Source organism: Bos javanicus, chromosome 15 (genome assembly GCF_032452875.1).
Source record: "Bos javanicus breed banteng chromosome 15, ARS-OSU_banteng_1.0, whole genome shotgun sequence".
In the NCBI taxonomy this organism is placed as follows: Eukaryota; Metazoa; Chordata; class Mammalia; order Artiodactyla; family Bovidae; genus Bos; species Bos javanicus.
In genome coordinates, this window is record NC_083882.1 from 76,837,163 (window position 1) to 76,851,418 (window position 14,256).

The 14,256-nt window shown below is 43.6% G+C and overlaps 2 protein-coding genes across 15 annotated transcripts in view; one reads left to right on the forward strand and one right to left on the reverse strand.

Annotated features, from left to right (window-relative positions):
• Positions 1-2,875: 2,875 nt before the first annotated feature.
• Positions 2,876-11,829, reverse strand: HARBI1 (harbinger transposase derived 1). 2 transcript variants are annotated; one of them, XM_061381362.1, is made up of 3 exons: positions 11,723-11,829; positions 9,918-10,730; positions 2,876-3,775 (listed from the first exon to the last, which is right to left on the reverse strand). In XM_061381362.1, the coding sequence occupies exons 2-3, from the start codon at positions 10,585-10,587 to the stop codon at positions 3,396-3,398; spliced, it is 1,050 nt and encodes a 349-aa protein (XP_061237346.1). In that variant the 5' UTR covers positions 10,588-10,730; positions 11,723-11,829; the 3' UTR covers positions 2,876-3,395. The 2 variants fall into 2 exon arrangements, with proteins under 2 accessions (XP_061237346.1, XP_061237348.1); XM_061381364.1 differs by having other exon boundaries at positions 11,639-11,785.
• Positions 11,830-11,925: 96 nt separating this feature from the next.
• ATG13 (autophagy related 13) overlaps positions 11,926-14,256 on the forward strand; it is a 42,074-nt gene continuing 39,743 nt past the window's right edge. The window contains exons 1-2 of one of the 13 annotated variants that reach the window (XM_061381356.1): positions 12,127-12,487; positions 12,869-12,981. The gene's annotated coding sequence lies outside the window, so the exon portion shown is untranslated. Of the gene's footprint in view, positions 12,026-12,126; positions 12,488-12,514; positions 12,623-12,868; positions 12,982-14,256 lie in introns of those variants that run through there. The other 12 variants (XM_061381346.1, XM_061381350.1, XM_061381351.1 and 9 more) reach the window with 12 other exon arrangements.

Genomic DNA, 14,256 nt, shown 5'->3' on the forward strand with positions numbered 1-14,256 from the left:
ACCACGAGTCATCTTATTAGGAAGCCCAGGAAGAGGGGGCTTCCCAGGTGGCTCAGTGGTAAAGAATCCGCCTGCCAAGTAGGAGACGCAGGTTAGATTCCTGGGTCAAAATGATGAGCCAGTCAGAGGCTCTGCTGTTGCAATCCTATTTTGTTCTTTTGTCCTCTGGTCTCATGGCACCTTGGGAGAATGTACACACTGCAAGCTGGACAGTAAAGGTAGAAGCAGTGTAGCGACGGAGGAGCTGCCAGGAGAGTTCTAGAACAGCAACTAACCATTCACAAAACAGCAGCAGGCTTTTCCTTCTCTGGGATTATTTATATAGGATCAATTTCTAGTAGTGGAATTAGTGAATGGATTGAAACATATGAGCATTTTTAGACTCTAGAATGGCACCAAGCTCAGTCCTTCTATAAAGACACCTGTATACGTAAAGGCTAGATAGTCTCAACAGTATGAAACTGAATGTTTTGCTGGGCAAACATGAAGATTCCTTTCCAAAGGACTTTGAAATTTACCATCCTATGATTTCAAGGTCTAGTTTGCTTGTACCATATATCAGGGGATCTCATATCTCCTATTTGTTTATCACAACGTGGGATCTTAGATGGTAGCCACATTAAAAAAAAAAAAAGCCTGTGAATTTTATGTGTTAGATACCTGGAGTGTCCCCAGCCTTCAACTCATATTTTTTCTTCCTTCTGCACTGCCATTCTTACTTAATGCTGAGTCCATGATCTCTTATACTCACAATTTTGTAAAATCTAGGTGGGATCTAGGGAGCAAAAGAGCCCCGAGGATATGTGCATGCACAGTGGTTAAAACCCCTGCTTTCTTATTATTTTGACTTCCTCTTAACTTCCCCTCCATTTGCTAGGGAAATCAGCAGACACTTAGTTCTTGAGTTTTCAGTTTATTTCAGGTAGGGATAGTATGTCTATTCTCTATCTAGCCTCTATTTTACTCCTCCTCATCTCTTATACTGTTTCATATCTGATCCCATTAAGATTGTGACTTGTTTCTTTGTTCCTGAATTAGATGAACTTGCTATAGATCCTTTATAGTTCAGGAAAGGAGCTCCATCTCTGCTCAGTTCCTTTTAAACTAAGAATATGTTTATGTTCCCTCATTTGTGTCATTTGAAACTGGGAAACCAATGGTGACCCAATATTGTAGTTTTTCCTTAGTATAACCTGAGACTTCCACTGTTTTGCAACAGCTAAGGGCAAATCTGGAAGACTCTCAGGCTGGCCAGATGGAATCATCTATGGGAAGATGAAGCTTACATAAGATGGGCAAAATCCTTCACTCTTTCCCAAAGCTATACCATGAAGATACTGCTGCTAAGTTGCGTCAGTCATGTCCGACTCTGTGCAACCCCATAGATGGCAGCCCACCAGGCTCCGCCGTCCCTGGGATTCTCCAGGCAAGAACACTGGAGTGGGTTGCCATTTCCTTCTCCAATGCATGAAAGTGAAAAGTCAAAGCGAAGTCGCTCAGTCGTTTCCGACTCTTTGTGGCCCCATGGACTGTAGTCTACCAGGCTCCTCAGTCCATGGGATTTTCCAGGCAAGAGTACTGGAGTGGGGTGCCATCGCCTTTTCCATCAGTCTGTTTAGCACTCAGAAATTACCTTTGGTGTGCAAGTAACAGACTTGAAATCGCCCCTAGACTGTTCTTCCCATTGAGGCTTCCTGTCACCAACTAATGAGTTAAGTTGTAAAACCCCCAATTTCCCTTTAATGTAGTTTTTGAAGGCTAAAAGGCTAGGCACTTTTCAAGATTACACTCCACCTTGCCACTTAACATGCACAGATGGCAGTAAGCCTTTCCTCTTGCAATATTCATAATGGAACCAAAACTTTATAGGGAAAAATACCCATCTCAGGAAACTTGGAAAGACAGAGTTAAAATATTGCCTTAGGAGGGAGACAAAGCAAGCCTGGGTCACAAGTTAAAACTTCACAAAGGAAAAAAAAACAACAAAACATAACCAGGCACCTCTATTTCATAATGAATAGAACTAAAGTTTCCAGTCTCCTCTTCCTTGTCCACTCCCAGCTCAATGATCACTATACTTGTCAAGCTCCACCTCCTGCTAAATGGACCCACTCTTTATAGAGTAGGATGGTGATGGGAAATAGCATTTGGAGTAGAAATAAACAGCAGATAATAATCCATAATTGTTTTTAATCTTGAGGCTGAGTCACCCTCGATTTATTTCCAAATTTCTTCTGTCATCAGCTGTTCATTTCTTTACTTTGAAAATCACCAGATTAACACTGCCAGAGGCAGGTAGGAAAAGATCCAAGAGGACAATTCAGAGTGATCACATGGTGAGTGGCTGAGAAACCAGGAACAAAACAAACCTCAGGAAAGTCTCTTTTTGGTCCCAGCAAAGGCACCAATGTGTGAACCTAATTCACACTTTCATTATTCCAATCGGGTTATTTTTATATCAGTATAATTTTAGAATAAGACTTGGTGGGGGATTATTTATTTCCTGAGAAATTCTGTCCATCACTTTGCACACAAGATAATTCAAGTAGATCTAACTTCAAAATTAATTTCAAATCAAGGAATTATATCCCTTTTACCGCTCTTTTTTTCTTAATACTTTATTCCATCAGGGTCTTTAGATCCTCTGTAAAAGTGTAAGCTTTCTGTTTTATCTATATTTGACTTGTCTTTTTTAAGCTGATTGAATTCCTAAACCCACTTAACCTTTAGCACCTACTCAGGGTTGGAAGTAGGAGATTGGAGTCCACATGTTCTCCTTGGGAGCTAGGTCCAAGTCAGCTCAATTACTGCAGACAGATTAAGATGGAGGTTTCAGACTGTCCCTCACATCTTCTTAAAAACACACACTGCAAGCTCAGATTAGTAGCCATTTATTTATGTCAGAAGCCCATTCCCCAGCTGAAAATCACTTTTCACACTTGCCTCATATTATGTCTTCATAGGTAGGAAATTAGAAAAGCTAAAATACCATCCAAATAATTCAGGACAAATATTGCTTTCTTTTGAAATCTCTAGATAATTGCAACAAACAAAGCGTTCGTCTGGCTAGATGCTGTTTTCCTCTTTGATTCTGTAAGCATGAAATAAATGTCTACAACCAAGGAACTTTCAATTGAGTGAATGGTGCTAACCTGGTGTTCAGTGCATAGCAGGGAACTGTTGGTCTTGGGGGTTTCTGTTTAGTTAATAAACTTGCAAATGAATCAAGATATTCTGGTGTTGACCCAACCCTTCTAAAACACGCAGATTATATATCAGTTTGTGACAAGTGTCCACACACTCAGTCATGCTAGGCGATGGGACTGTGGAGGGGGTACTGAGAGGGGAAGTTTGTCACAGCTCCTGGAAAGCCTCGCTCCTCCCCACCTTCCACATTAGCTGAAGTGAGTGAGCATCAGCTCTTGACGGATACGATCAGCCTCCAGGTCCAAGGACTCCATGTGCTCATATTCCTCCTCGGGGGGCTGTTCCACCGGGCCGGTCACTGGAGAGGACCACACATCCATCCCGTGCTCCAGGGAGATGTTGTGGAGGACGCAGCAGGCCAGGATGATGTGGCTGGACTTCTCCGGGGAGTACTGCAGTGCCCCCTTGGATCCATCCAGGCAGCGGAATCGGGAGCAGAGCGTTCGGAAGGTCTTCTCAATCACACTGTGAGTTGCAGAATGGGCCATGTTATAGCGATATTCAGCTGGAGTTTCAGGAATGTGAAGTGGGGTCATGAGCCAGGTGCGGAGAAAGAAGGAACTGTCACCTGTGGGGAAGGCCCAAAGAAATCACAGACGTTTATAACTGGATTACAAACAAAAAAAGAAAAGCCAGGTGCATATACTGGAGAAGGCAATGGCACCCCACTCCAGTACTCTTGCCTGGAAAATCCCATGGACGGAGGAGCCTGGTAGGCTGCAGTCCATGGGGTCGCTAAGAGTCGGACACGACTGAGTGACTTCACTTTCACTTTTCACTTTCATGCATTGGAGAAGGAAATGGCACCCACTCCAGTGTTCTTGCCTGGAGAATCCCAGGGACAGCAGAGCCTGGTGGGCTGCCATCTATGGGGTCACACAGAGTTGGACATGACTGAAGCGACTTAGCAGCAGGTGCATATACAGAGAATGGACAAGAATATGTAACTGTTTCTGGAGCCAAAGCAGAGCAGGGAAACAGAGAGAGAAATGCTGTGGTATAGAGAAGGCATGCCTATGTGAGGAGCAGGAAGACAGGCATCTTGGCTGGGAATACCCTTGGTTAAAACCAACAGGGAAAAAAAGCTGACATGGCTAAAGAAAGCTAAGTCTGATGGAATGTGGGATGGAGGTGAAAGCACTGGAGCAAATGAAATTCTTGAATATTCTTTTTTTTCGCCGTGATATGTGGCTTATGAGATCCTAGTTGCCTGACCAGGGATTGAACCTGGGCCCCCAGCAGCAGAAGCACAGAGTCCTAACCACTGGACTTCTAGGCAATTCCAGGATTTTCTAAATTCAGAGATATTGTTCTAAAATAAAAAGTTAGTTTAAACTATCACATAGCAAGCCAATCTTTAAAATCTCTAGGGACTTCCCTGGTGGTCCAGTGACCAAGACTCTGTACTCCCAATGCAGGGGCCCCAGGTTCAATCCTTGGTCAGGGAACTAGATCCCACATGCCACAACTAAGAGTTTGTATGCCACAACTAAAGATCCCCCAGCTGCAACTAAGACCCAGAGTGGCCAAATAAATAAACATTTTAAAATAAAATAAAATCTCTAAAGAGCAAGAGTGCAAGAGAGAAATAGGAAGTTCTGCCATAAGACCTCAAAACATTTATGAGGAAAAAAATCTCTAACTTTACCATTAAAATGTCAGGTATGAAGGCATTACCAGGCGATTTCAGAGGATTTTATAGACAATAATCATTCATTCTTCCAGTGCTCAGGAGAATAAAAGTGCCAGCAGAGATGTTCTGCCAACCTAGAAATCACACTCATTAGGACCACACCTTTGTAACAGAGGAACTGGTAGAATTTCACATTAACAAGGAAAGCATAAATATAATGATGCAAATAATAACAGTCAGGGATAGGGAAGTAAAATCAGAAGTCAATTAAAATTATATACACAAGGCATCTCCTTTAAATGACTTCTGCACCAATGATCCTGGGAAGCACTACAAACAAAACCGGTGTGCAGTGTCCCATTACAATAGCACAATGTTTCTACAATGTTTACTTGTCTTGATTCACTAAATTTGGAAGGTGAAATGTCTCAGATAGAAGCACAAACCCTTAGAAATTTGAGACAAATAGACCTAAGGAATACCAGCTTGCATACTTGTTGTGTTCCCCCACCATCAATTTCAGTAAATAGTTATGGACTGTTCAGAGAGTGCTAGGCACTGTTCCAAATATATAGAACTCCTTTCTTTTAGGAGCTTACATTTCCAAGAACTGTGTTAACTTTAAATGCAGTTTTTTAACTAAAAACATTACTGAGATATTGACATATAACACTGTATTAGTTCTAGGTAGACTGGATTAACTTTAATTTTTTTAAATTTATTTGCGGCCGCACTGGGTCCTCATTGCCGTGTGCCGGCTTTCTCTAGACGTGGTGAGCAGAGGCCACTCTCTAGTTGCGGCGTATGAGCTTCTCGTTGCAGTGGCTTCTCTTGTTGTGAAGCCCTGGCTCCAGGCACGAGGGCTTCAGTAGTTGTGGTTTCCGGGCTCTAGAGCAGAGGCTCAATAGTTGTGTCACACGGGTTTAGTTGCTCTGTGGCATGTGGAATTTCCCCGGATTAGGGATCAAACCCATGTTTCCTGCGTTGGCAGCTGGATTCTTTACCACTGAGCCACCAGGGAAGCCCCTGGATTAACTTTAAGTATCTGAGATATCAAATATCTTCAAATTGTATATTTGGCTGACTTTTTTCCTCCTAAGTACAACCTTCTTTAATTGAACTTGTCCCTAATATATACTGTATATAAGCAACTGATGTTATAAGTCATAATGAAAATAATATCTATGACACTGAATACCTACTATGTAGTAGGCATTGTATTATCTCTTTTCCAATCCCAGCTCTGCCAGGCAGATATTATTGAACTCATTTTATAAATGAGAAAATAAAAATATATGTCGGCCATCCTATGATCTGTCAGGCACAGGAAGACGAAGGAGCTAGTCAACTAATGCTAATAATGTCAGACGCAGAGTCACTAAAACAATGGTATAATGCTGCAAGAGACAATTAAAAAACATTTAAGATGGATGTCGAGGGACTTCCCTGGCAGTCCAGTGGTTAGGACTCTGTGTTTCCAAGGCTGGGGGAATGTGGGTTTGATCCCTGGTCAGGGCACTACGATCCCACATGCCTCGTGGACAACAAATAAATAAATAAAAAGATGAATGTGAAAACACAGACATGCTAAATATTTGTTAAATGTCACTCTAAGAAACAATATGAGCTTTAATTGGGTAAACATACAAGATCAGCTAGTTAGTGGTGACCTTTTATAAAACGTCCCATCACCATTAACTGGTTATAATCCAGAAAGACAGACACTCAGGAGGGGATTAGGATCAGAATTGCTAAACAGATTATAATTGCTTATATGATCAGTCATCCAAGAGACATTCTGGCAGAGCTTACCCGAAGCTGCTTAACAGGACTAGGTCAAGAGCTGAAGGAATAACTCGGGCTGAACTGTGTGTAGGAGCAGGTACATTTAGAGAAGAATTAGCTGATGCCCTCTGAAGGGGCAGACAAGAATGACATGAAGGCATGACACCCAAGGTGAAAATATGCTCAACAAACAAAACCCAAGGGGGAATCACAGCTAATTCTAGGTTTAGCAAATCTAGAACCGCTCTACAAATCTGATGGTGTACTTAAGATACAATCAGTCATCTTATCTCTCTTTTTTTTCAACATCTTGTCATTCCTCGGAATCCTACCAGTTTTCCCTATATGTGAAACCAGTGTTTTCCAACCATCTATTCATTACAAATAATTTGGGCCACCTGATAAAAATGATGATGGGATTCTTTTCTTGAAGAATCTCATTTCTGAAGTCTGAAGTGGGTCCCTTTATTTTAAACAAATTTCCCAGATAGAGGACTTCCCTGGTGGTCCAGTGGTTAAGAATTCACCTTGCCATGCAGGGGATAAGGGTTCGATCCTCGGTCGGGGAACTGAGACCCCACATGCTGAGGGGCCGCCTGTACACTGTCACAACGCAGCCGGTACTCTGGAGCCCATGCTCCACCACTAGAGAAGAGCCCATGTGCCCAGTGCCTCAACTAAGACTTGACGCAGCCAAAAATAAGTACATACATTTTAAAAATTCCCCAGATAACTCTTTTTGATCTGTAAAAATTGTGAAACACTACGCTAGTTCACATATTTTCAAACTAGTTTGCCTGTTACAGCTCATGGAGGCTTTTCAAAGGATCTGTGCTAGAACTGAGGATACTAAAGGAATTAATTTCCATAGCATCAACTTCTGTGGGTATACTTCCCTGGCATCATTAGTGTCTAGCATGTGGCTGGGTACCAAAACTGGCCTTAATAATCTGTTAAGTGTGGTTGCAATGTTTCCGTCTCTCCCACTTGCACTCTTTCTGTCAAGAGGGCAATCAGAAAAATACATAAAAATTTGTCCAAATTTTTACGTATTTTCAGCTATGTCCTGTAAACAACTGAAAAACTACTTTAAAGCCATAATTCCAACTGAAACTGGGGTCCCCAATTGTGAAGGAAAAGAAAATCAGTGATTGGTACCTGACCTTGAAGTCCTAGCAAAAAGACCATTTGCCAAATAGAGTAACTCCTCATATGATTCATTCTAAAAAAAAATAAACACAAATGGCACAGATGTTCTGTGCCTTAATTTCCTCTTCTGTGAAAATGCTGACATTAGCATATAACTCCTTACAAGTTTTTATAAGGATTAAGTGAGATAATCCAAGGCAAAGTACTTACAAGATCGCCTGACTAACTTGACTAACGTGCTCAGTCATTTCTAGCTGGCGTTAGAGTTAGGGTACCCAGGTGATGTCACAAGAAATCAGCTTGGAACCCAAGTACTTCCCCAGCTGTGGAAGAAGAAGCTGGATGAGACATTTGCAGTCTTTCCCTCTCTTCTTGGTATGAGTTGATTGAAAACAGAATTTACAAATTCAGACTAGGCAAAAGGCGGGATTAACACAAACATCTAGTAAGGCAATGAGAAGGCGATGTACCAGCAACAGTGTAGAAGCGACAACTGAAGAGAATCAGTTCATCTCCAAGCTGTTGCCCGTGGTGCCCTGGCAGTGCCAAACCAGCCAGTGTGACAGCGGTCTCTTTTCACCTGGAAGGGGGGAAGGGTTCTTTTTCTTTTTTTGACCACCTTGTCAGGCATGTGGGATCTTATTTCTTCGACCAGGAATCAAACCTGAATCCCACGCATTGGAAGCACAGAATTTTAACCACTGGACTTCTGGCAAAGTCCCAGGGAAGGTTTTTCTTTAACTGTCAGTAAGCACATTAAAGAAAAAAAAATTCCTGGGCATCTATTACATGTGAAACACTGCATAACAAGCATGTGCAGTGCAGACTGGCCTTAATAAACCAGGTTAAGATTCATGGTTTTGAAAGGTCTTCTGATGCTTAATGTGCTCCTTCATCTCTCACATATGTTGTATACAAGATAACCCCTGTCTTGTTGCTCACAAAAAGAGCAGTGCTTTAAAAATAAAACAAAAAGAAAGCTGCCAGGCTTGAGGATTTCATCACTGCTAACTAACTGTATTCCTATCAGCTCTACAGTCACATTGGTTTGCACTGCTTCGTACCGAATGGGTTCTTGTTCTACTCAGATTATTAAGCCTGGCTTTCCAAGGGCACTTGGGCAGGCAGGTCTATGAAGCGCGTTTCCATAAGAACTGTATAAACGCACTGTCTACTGTCATTTTCATATAGACGTCATGGAGACAGTCACCGATGGCAAAAAGAATACATGTGCACAATACTTCAGAGTGAACTTGCGTATATATTGCCTAATCCTAACAACAGATATTACTGCCCTTAGCATTACTTTCACTATTTTACAGATGATAAAAATGAAGGCTCTGGGACTTCCCTGGTGGTCCAGGGGTTAAGACTCCATGCTCCCAATGCATGGGACCCAGGTTCGATCCCTGGTCAGGCAACTAGATCGCACACGCCTCAACAAAGGTTCCATGTACTACAACTAAGACTGGCGCAGCCAAATAAATTCTAAAAAGTTAAGGCTCAATCGTATGAAGGTACTATATTTAACCAGATCTGCACTGATAAGTACTTTGGCTTTATTTAAGGGGAATTTTTGTTGTTGCTACTGTTGTTTGGGACTACAAAATACTGTTGTTATGCAAGTTCCTGTGTGTAATTTTGTTTTACATATTTCTGAATATGTACCTCCAAGATAAATTCTTAGAAGAACTGAGTCAAATCATATGTTTTTAAATGTTAGTGTCTTCTGGGACTTCCCTGGTGGTCCAGTGGTTAAGAATACACCTTCCAATGCTGGGAACTCAGGCTCGATCCCTGGTCCAGAAACCAAGATCTCACGTGCCGAGGGGCAACTAAGCCCACGTGCAGCAACTCCAGAGAAGGCCCTGAACCTAGAGAAGCCCTCACACTGCAAGGAAGAGCCTGTGTGCCCCAACTAAGACCCCACACAGCCAAATAAATAGATAAATATTTTTTATTGTTAATAAGTGTCTTTTAAATGTTGATTTAAAAAAATTAGGGCTCAGAGAGTTCTCATCCGAGGTCATGTTGAAAAGAGAACAGGACTGAGACTCAGGTCTATAGACCTCCATATTTCATTCTACTGTCCCAGGTATTTTTTCACTATCTACAGAATGAAGCATTTATACCTCAGACTTACCAAGAAGCCAGCTCTCTTTGTGCATCCCAGCTTCAAACTGACTGCTGAGAGAAGACTGCTGTAGCACAACACAGTCTTGGAGGCTCCCTGGCCAGCTTGTCTCCACAGTCATCAGTGCCCCTCTGATGTCACACACCATCAGGCAATTTAAAGAATGAAGACCTTTACGGTTCACGTAGGAAAGGTCTTCAGCATTTGGTGCCTTGATTGCTACATGCATACAGTCAACTACCCCTATGACTCCTGGTATCCCTGCCAACCCATAGAATTCATCCTTCAGAGCCTGCACAGAGGCTTCATCAGCTGGAAAGTGGATGAACTGTGAAGCTCTTTCCACAAGCGCCTCAGTGACGTTGGCAACACATCGACTCATAGATGCCTGACTGATTCCAATAGCGTCTCCCATCCGAGTCTGGAAGGAACCTGAGGTATAGAAGCCCAGTGCTGCAAGGATCTGTGTCTCTGGGCTAATAGCCCTGGATCTCTGAGTAGGTCTAGAAAGGCTCGCCCCCAAGAGCTCCACCAAGTAATAAATGAACTGTCGTGGAAACCCATACATGGACATCAAGTATTCATCCGTCACATCATCCAGCTTAAAGCGGTCCAATGTCCGGTGACCTCGGCCATATAGCAAGAGATCACAGTCAAGTACTGTTATTGGTATAGCCATGGTACATGTAAATGTTGTTTCTTTCCCTCCGTTATTTTTCCTGAACTCTTTCCAGTGAAGATGCTGATGAAAGAAAGTATTTAAGTGTCAGAATTCAACGGCTAACCGTCATTTAAGTGGCTGTGGTATTTATAATCTTCTCTCTGTAAAGGTTAAACAAAACAAAACAAAACAAGAAAGACGTTAGAAACCCACCAAAGACTTTAAAGCGATTCAAAGACCACAACAGATTCTTTTCTCAAATTTCCATTTTGTTCAAGCAAAAGGTGCTATAACTGTAACTCTGGGTTTTTCTCCACTAACTCACGACCACAGGACGGGCTTGCTTTGGCTTGGAGAATGGGAGTCGAGTATTGGTGGCTCATTTAGTGCCTGCCTGGTACTTGAACTGCTTTCCTCCTAGCTCAGTTGGTAAAGAATCTGCCTGCAACGCAGGAGACCCAGGTTAAATTCCTGGGTTGGGAAGATTCTCCGGAGAAGGAACTGGCAACCCATTCCAGTATTCTTGCCTGGAGAATCCTATGGACAGAGAAGCCTGGCAGGCTACAGTCCATGGGGTCGCAAGAGTCGGACACGACTTAGCAACTAAACCACCACAACTTGAATTGGGAAGAGCAAAAGGTTAATGGAGGTGATGGCATAATTATTCACAAAGTAAGAGGTCTGCTCCTAAGTAGACAGGCCACGAAGCCGCTGACAGACGTCATAAGTACTCAGGACAGAGATTAGTCACGGCGGGATTCATGACCCAAACCCTTCTGACTCCACAGGATAAGTAAGGGGTAAAGAGACGCGGGGCGGGCGGGGGTGGGGGGTGGTGGTGTTCAAACCCGTCTAACAGGGAAGGGGCAAAAAAAAAAAAAAAAAAAAAACCCGCCCACGACCCAGGCTGGTCGAGGGAGATTACGTGCTTTTAACAGAAGGCTTTCCCCTCACCCCAAGAAACCCAAATCGTGAGGCTGAGGGCTAGGAAGCAGAGAAGACCAGGCAGGTGGGAAGGAAGGCGCAGAAGAGGAGGCTGGGAGAGCTAGGGGCTGACAGGCGACTCCACCTCAAAGGCTTTGAAAAGCTGACTTAGAAGTGGATACGGAAGTGTGATGGTCCCGGCCCAAGTCAGCCGAGGCCGCTCACCCACCTCTCCGCGGCTGCCAGGTTACCCGTCACACTCCCCACCCACCCCACCGAGCCCGGCCCGCCTCCGGAACCTGCGGCCGAAGACGAGCCGCCACGGCGCTCAGTGCAGGCCCCGCCCCTCCGCGTCAGCGCCCGCCCCGAGCCGCGTCCTCTCTGCGGTCGCCGCCGCGATCTGCGATTCGTCAGCGCACATTCCACACACGGCCCAAACTTTCGCGCTCTTCCAACCCCCGTCTTCCCCCCGCCGCTGGGTTTACCCCTTTCTTTTCTGAGACCCTTGAAGAGACTGGGGACTCAGACTTTGGTAAGGAAACCAGTTTTTACGGACACATCAAAGAGGAAGAAGATTAAGTAGGGCATCCACTTTGTAGAGAAAGTGCGACTGATGTTAGGTAGCTGTACTTCCCCCGTAGCCCTCTTCCTCCCCCGGCCGTCACCGAAGCGGATGAAAACAAACACTAGCGATGGCGGCGCCGGGAAGCGACCAGTGGCTGGGCTTAAGGCAGGAGTGATCGCTTGAGCTGTGAGGGAAGCCTTGAAGAGCGCCTTGTAGACGTGAGTGCGACGACTCGCGAAGTCTTGGGAACGAAACTCCCGGGGCCTGCGAGCCACGAGGCTTCCGAGGTGTGAGGTATTATCTGCGACCCGTGCTGTCACTGCAGCTCCGGAGCGCAGAGCCCTCAGGCAGGAGGCGCAGCTGGCCGGCCCCAGGCCCCGGCCTCCGTAATGAGAGCCCCGAGCCACTCTCTGTGTCGCAGCTTCACAGGTACTAACTTGAGGGAATACCCCCCGCCCCCGGGTCTCCCAGCGCCCCCGGGTCTCTCAGCGCCCCCGGGTGGGAGGCTATGGATCTGCGGCCTGTCGCGTACCTCCTGGCGAAGCCGAAGCCTGCTAGCTGTAGGTCAGTCCCCTGAGCTTTCTTTGGGAAGTCGGGTCAGTGTAGGCCCCATTGGCCCTTGATCATTCCCAGTCCTTACCAAGATCCCCAGAGCTTCTGACTACTTTCTCAGTTCTTTGGGTTAAATCGTAAGGCTTTTCTGGAGGGAATTTGTGGGACCATACCTCTGTGGTTGGGTACCAGTATGAAAAAGATAGATTTTCAGTCAATCAAGATTTGTTGAGTGCTAAATATGTACTCCGCGTGTAGGTGAGGGAGACTGTTGACTAGTGAAAAAAGGGACCCAAGGTTCACGACTCTCTTACTGGCAGTGGAACGACCTGTGGAAACCTGCGATCCATTCTCATTAAATAAATTTCTGGGTAAGTGGCCAAGCACCTTCTTGGGATTCATCACTAACCTATCTCAGTTTTCACTTTCCCAGTCAGTTATTTACCAAGTTTTCCTGATCAATTCATGCAGCGTTTCACTTTTAGTATTTCTTCCTCTTCTGGCCATCCCACAGCCAGAGAGAAAGGGGTGTAAGGTGGGGCGGTGGGATGGGGGGGGGAGATAGGAACGAACGAATATGTGAAGAACAAAAGTACCTATATTTTCATTATAATTAGTTTAATACGTTTAAAAGTCATCTCCTAAGGTGGTAGAATTTATTGAACACTTCAGTGGGAGATGTGCAATAATATAATAAGCAACAGATCCTTTCTTTACACTAAATTAACTCCAGGTTGTTGTGCATTGTTTTATGTTAGTCCTTTTCAAAAAATAGGTAAATATTGTGGCTCCAACTAAATTATAAGTTTTTCTTTGTTTCTTTAAACTCCATTGTTCAGCTGAGCAGAAGTCTTGTTAAATGCTTGCGGAATGGAATCCTGAGTTAGTATTTTTAATACCTAGTGGATGATGAATAAGTGCTAAAGCAAGTGTCATATATACTCATCTGTATAGTAGAATGTGTGTAGTTAATTCTCTTGCTGTTTTCAAATTGTACGCCTTTGGGTCTAAAGTTAAGACTGCTATGGCAACTTTTGAGATTTATATTTCATGAAAGTTGCAATTACTGTACTTACACCTAACAGTTCCCGTTGTATGTTTGTATTTTTTTCCTTGGGTTGTTATTAAGATCTGCAAAAACTACAGGTCTGCAGCTATTAAATAATCCAAATTATATTTTTTTTATTTAAGGCCTAGGAATCAGCTGGACACAATTCAGTCTTACTATATACACATCCTGGGGCTGTACTGTATGGAGGTAGAGGGCAATAATCTCTTTTTTCCCATTGTCTTACCTGCTTGCATCTACTCAACTGCCTTAGCTTATGACCTCCATGACCCAGAACAAGGTGTCAATAGTCTAAATGCAAAAAGAAGCCTAAGACATTAATATTGAACTTCCAAAGACCTGATTATACATGAGTGAGTTTTCAAAGATAATTTTGACTAATCAGAAAATGCAACCACTATAGAACTTATTGCTCTCACTTGATAAGGTTCATTACAGTTGTTCTGCAGTTACATTTTGTTCCAGCTGTAGTGGAAGTTACTTATTATGGAATTTTCATCTGGAGGGAATTTATTTAATCTTAGTAATACCTGGAAATCCCTAAAACTTTATTTTTAAATATTTATTTTACTTTTTA